This window comes from Anolis sagrei, chromosome X, assembly GCF_037176765.1.
Source record: "Anolis sagrei isolate rAnoSag1 chromosome X, rAnoSag1.mat, whole genome shotgun sequence".
NCBI classification, from domain to species: Eukaryota; Metazoa; Chordata; class Lepidosauria; order Squamata; family Dactyloidae; genus Anolis; species Anolis sagrei.
The window spans coordinates 93,305,813-93,311,435 of NC_090034.1; the positions used below are offsets into that span (position 1 = coordinate 93,305,813).

The window sequence follows — 5,623 nt, forward strand, 5'->3', positions numbered from 1 at the left end:
GTAGACACATTGAATCAATGGAATTCAGGTAAGCACTGATTTTGTGTATTCCCATAGATTACCTACTCTATTTGGGAATAACAGTTGGAATTTGGCCAAGGGACAGTATTGCAAGATATTTAGGTCAGATGAAGATATCCAAAGAGGAGAATGACATTTCCTGAGTGCAAAAACCAAAATCAAACTTAGCAATAAGGAAGAGGTTTGTTGAACAGCAAGTGGGGGGGGGGGGGGCATGATCCAGGTTACATTTATACAGTAGAATGAATGAAGTCCGCAACTATTTTAACTGCCATGGCTGAATGCTATGTAATCCTAGGATTTGTAGTTTGGTGAGGCACCAAAACTCAACACATAAAGACTTTCTAAAACTCCCAACTTCCATGATACTTTACTATTGAGCTATTGTAGTTAAAGTAATGACAAACTACATTGATTGTATAGTCTAGGTGCACCTTCAGTCATCCTGAACATGCAAAACAAGACACTAACTAGGTTGCTGTGAGTTTTCTGGCCATGTTCCAGAAGCATTATCTCCTGACATTTCACCCACATCTATGGCAGGGTTTTTCAGTGATTGTGAGGTCAGTTGGAAGCCAGGCAAATGAGGTTTATAGATCTGTGGAATGTCCAAGGTAAGAGAAAGAATTCTTGTCTTGCAATACTGTCCCCTGGAAAAATCCAACTGTTATCCCCAAATAGAGTAGGTCCTCTGAATCTATGAGAATACATCAAATCAGTTCTTACACAAGTTCCATTGATTCAAACAGACAAGAGTTATTTCCCACCCTGGACATTCCACAGATATATAAACTAGGGCTGGGCAACCACGGAAAAATTTTAGGGGGTTTTTGCGTTTCGATTTTTAAATTAATTCCGAAATTTTCCTTTAAAAAATTTCGATATTTCTGAAATACACTAAAAAAACCTCCAAATGGGACAGGAAGCTTCCCTCTCCCTCTGTTGTTGACTGTTGGTGTGATAATTTATTTTTTTTTCACTGAGAAAACAAACAACGACTATAAAACTTGCACCAGACATGCGGAAATAATAACGAAACGATTTCGAATCAATTACGAATCGATTTCGAAACAATTACGAAACGAATTGAAAAAATTCGTTTCGTTTTTTAGTTGCTCCTGAATGGTTCAATATCGCTTCGTTATAAAAAAAATAACGAATTAATAACAAATTATGAAATTAACGAACGAAACCGCCCAGCCCTAATATAAACCTCACTTGCCTAGTTTCCAACAGATCTCACAACCTCTGAGGATGCCTGCCATAGATGTGGGAGAAATGTCAGGAGAGAATGCTTCTGGAACATAGGCAGACAGCCCAAAAAACTCACAGCAACACAGTGATTCTGGCCATGAAAGCCTTCGACAACACAAAGACAGTAACTTTTGTACACAAATCACAACATGACATACTTAGGTCAATACAGACAACCTTATTATTCTACGAAAGATCTCCTTTGGACTTGATGATACTTTGGGGTGGTCCTGTTTAGATTGCAAAAATGTTCATCACTTCCCTTCCCTTCCAAATAGGTCAGTTTTGGGGTGCATGGGCTCTTTGTTTTGATGTTTGGGGCCCTGGCATGTCTTTTGCTGAATATGATGGTGCTGCCAGTTGTGGCTCTAGAAGAGGATGAAACAAATCCATGGAGGAGAAGTCATCTCTTGGTGGTTAAATAGAACAGTCCAAGCGGAGAATCAGTTTTCCTTAAATATTTGGTTACAGGAGTCATAGACTGTTATCTTTGCACCTTGTCTGTGCATTTCTCGGAGAGATGGCTGACCAAGGAAAAGCAAGCTGGACAAACAAGATTACTGATCTAATTCATCAGGACTTTTTGTCTTCTGTCCATATAGGCCTCCCCAGCAACAACAACAGCAACAACCTCTGTGTTGAGGCTGTAACTAAGGGGTGGGGGTGACCAATCCCATGGCTGACACTATCATATAGCTAATGTCAGCACTTAAAATGTCTCAAGGAGTGAATTTCTCGTCACAGTCTACCGCTGACCGTTTAAGGATTGCTCATTTCCTCAATCTGCTTATGTATATGCCATACAATAAAATTAAGAAATAATAAAAAGTAACTAGACTATAGAATGAATACATACAGTATATAGATAAAAATACAAAAAAGAAATGTGCCTTCCAATTTCCTTTTTGATAGTTGTGCTTACAGATGGTAGAATCACACTTCCCTCTCCAAAAACAACATTGTACACTTCTTCTGATAACCTTGCTAGTTTTCAAAACCAAAAATTATAAGGCTATTTTTCTTGCTTTGTAACCAATGCTTTCAAATGAATGTTTTCCTCCTCTGCCTTTTTGTGTTCCTTGTATCTCCCAACAACTCAGGTGAAGAACGTTGTCTCATTGTCAGTGTTGAAGCAAAATTCAATTATAAGCTCAATCGGCTTTTGTGAAGATAACTGTGTGGATTGGGACCTTGACTTTACCCTCAAGCAATAAAATTACCTCGGGCCAACCCTGATACTTGTTCTAGGAGGGGGGAAATCTGCTATACGAGGTGAGCCCCACTGAAATGAAATCAACGGCAGCCACTGTTGACCGGAGATTTCCAGGAGTTGTAATTCAAAATTTTCTGAGTTCCTAGATGCATACAAGTTCTTTGAACAATTGCAACCTCAGCACTTTTTCTAGCCTTTCTTGTTGTGTTTTTCCCCCTTAGCATTATTCTTACAAGTGACTATTTTGTATCTAGCTTTGGTTGATGAGACTCAAGATCATGACAGTTTTTGCTAAATCAGGACAGTTGGGGAGTATGGTATGATGCCCGCCTGCTTGAAATCTATATTGGATGACATCTCACCAACTTCATGCAATTGGCAGAAGCAACCATCCAGGACCTGATTACTATTGACACCATATTCACATGAAATTACATATAGTTGGACTTGGGTATCCATGGATTTTGATATCTATTTGGGGTCCTTGAAGTGAGCCCCGGCCTTAGCAGAAACTAAAGGCCCAAGGTACTTTAGACAAGGTGACAGTCTACCTCTAGGCTCGATTTGCTCTTTGTCAATGCCTGTGCTGAGGTCTCACTGAAAGCATTCTCAAAAGCCGCTAAGACTGACATCCGTAGCTTCTCCCTGAAGTCTTGACCCACGAAGACATACAAAAAGGGATTCAGGCAACTATTGAAGTATGCCAGGCCTGAAGCCAAGGACGTCCCCACCATGAGGACCATCTCTAGCCAGGGCGTTACTGTAGAGACCGACATTTCCAGGAATGAGAAAAAGTGATATGGGAACCAGCAAATGAAGAAGGCCAACACTACTGCCACCATGATCTTGAAGGGCCTGCTTGAGCGGGTGAGGCGATTCCCCTTCAGCCTGGCCATAATAATACCATAACAAATCAGGATGATGGTGAATGGCACCAAGAAGCCAACCACAAAACGGGTCAGCACCATGGCCTGGTGGCGATGCTCACTCAACTCATCAGCTTCCTCAGACTGAAAGTCATCAGACAAGGCAAAGTTGTTGTAACAGTGAGTGATGTTCTCTTCAGAAGGAGAGGGCCGTGTATCTCGAAAAACAAGGTACGGAGAGCTGAGAACCAGAGCGGCTGCCCAAATGCCCACAGCCACCAGAGATGCCAGTTGAGGTGTGCGGTAGTTCTGACCCCAGACGGGGCACACTACAGAGACACAGCGATCCATGCTGATTATGGTGAGGAGGAAGACACTGGCAAACATGTTGAGGAAGGCAACAGTGCTGCTGAGCTTGCAGAGGACCTTCCCAAAGGGCCAATGGAAGCCCAGAGCCAAATAGGTTGCACTCAGTGGGAGGAAGAAAGTGAAGACAAAGTCAGCTATGGCCAGGTTGAGGAACCAGACAGTATTGACGGTCCTCTTCATACGGAAGCCAGTGACAAAGATAACAAGGCCATTTCCAATCACTCCCAAAAGGAAGGCAATGCTGTAGATCACCACGGCGAGTAGATGCACTGAGTCCCGGAGACCTGCATGGTCATCGTTATCAGGATAGTCTTCATTGTCTCCATACAGGCTTTCTTCAGAGGTGGCATTGGTGTCCATTTTGGAGGAGGAAAACGTGTTGTGAAGGTGACCTGTGAAGACACAAAACATTGCTTGAACAAGATGGGGGAAAACAACCCATACATTGTCTGTCAAATGCTCAAGACACGCAGACTGGCTAAGAACAAGCTATGAAGTTAAGGGCTCTGGTCTAAAGATGTAAGAGCTCTGGCTATATAATTTTTGATGTTTATTACCATTGATCATCCACTTATTCTTTGTCAGTAGGCTCTTTTCTGTTATGGGGGGGGGGGGTTGCAGCTGGACATAGCAATGCTTTAAATCCTCATTCATATATATATATATATATATATATATATATATATGTATGTATGTATATGTGTATATGTATATGTATATGTATATGTATATGTATATGTATATAAAAATGAGGTTGTGATTTTCTGAGGTTCCTATATTTTAAAAGTATTATTGGTTGTCATGTTGCTTTAGAGTCATAGTGTACCAGCAACATAATGAAACAGCATGTCCATATGCTATTTCACATGTACAATCATAATGCTATAACACTTTTGAAAAATAACAGAGAAAATTGAAGAGAGGAACATAAAAGAATTGCCTTTGCCTTTCTTACCATGAAACTCTACAGTATGTAGATAGATACTTGAGCTGACTTCATAATACACACTATTACGGGAATGGGCGAAAAACCCAGCATGAATCACAAGAAATGCAGATGTGTCCCAATGACTTTTTTTCAAAAAAGCAAAAACAGACGTGCAGCTACAAATACCAGCATTTCCAGTAACAATTCTTCCAAGATGGTTTTAAGGACCTACACAAATGGGCCGGCAGAACGTTGGATAAACAAAAATGTTGGATAATAAGGAGGGATTAGGGAAACGCCTATTAAATGTCAAATTACCTTATGATTTTACAAATTAAGCACAAAAACATCAGGTTTTGCAACAAATCGACAGAAAAAGCAGTTCAATACATGATAACGTTATGTAGTAATTACTGTATTTACGAATTTAGTATCAAAACATCGCAATGTATTGAAATGGCTGTCGATCCAGGCGGGAGGCAGACTGCGTTGGATAATACAGAACGTTGGATGACTCTATTATATAACTTTTTACAAGTTGCTCATGGGAAACAATAATGGACTCCGAGTGGTCAGGAAGAAAACCCACCCTTCCTCCACATACATGTATTTTCTAGGCATAAATTCCAAAAATATGGGCTGGTCCATGAGGTTATGAAGAGTCGGAAGCGACTGAACGAATAAACAACAATTCCAAATACTGGTGTGTTCTAGCTATTTCATCACTTTATAGGATATATCCCCCAACAACGAGGACTAACAGTCTAGTTTTTTGGGTTTTTTTCAAAAGTTCTTAGGAAACTGCATTCGAACTAGATTATATTTCTAGTTTCCCCAACATTGTATTTTGAGCACAGTGCTTTTTATTTCCTGATCTTCAAAATAAATGGTAAAATTACACATGGCACTCAGACATATATGCGTATCTTAATTTTTCCCCCTAAAATCAACCTTAAATGTAGGCCCAGTTTC

General features: G+C 40.4%; 1 protein-coding gene across 1 annotated transcript; it reads right to left on the minus strand.

Moving 5' to 3' along the window:
- Positions 1–2,874: 2,874 nt before the first annotated feature.
- On the minus strand, positions 2,875–4,111 carry LOC132781719 (chemerin-like receptor 1). The gene has a single exon (XM_060786128.2). The coding sequence runs from the start codon at positions 4,081–4,083 to the stop codon at positions 3,019–3,021; it is 1,065 nt and encodes a 354-aa protein (XP_060642111.2). The 5' UTR covers positions 4,084–4,111; the 3' UTR covers positions 2,875–3,018.
- Positions 4,112–5,623: the final 1,512 nt, after the last annotated feature.

Bases quoted from the DNA above. Each gene is read 5' to 3' on its own strand.
- LOC132781719 (XM_060786128.2), bottom strand. From the start codon at position 4,083: ATGGACACCAATGCCACCTCTGAAGAAAGCCTGTATGGAGACAATGAA.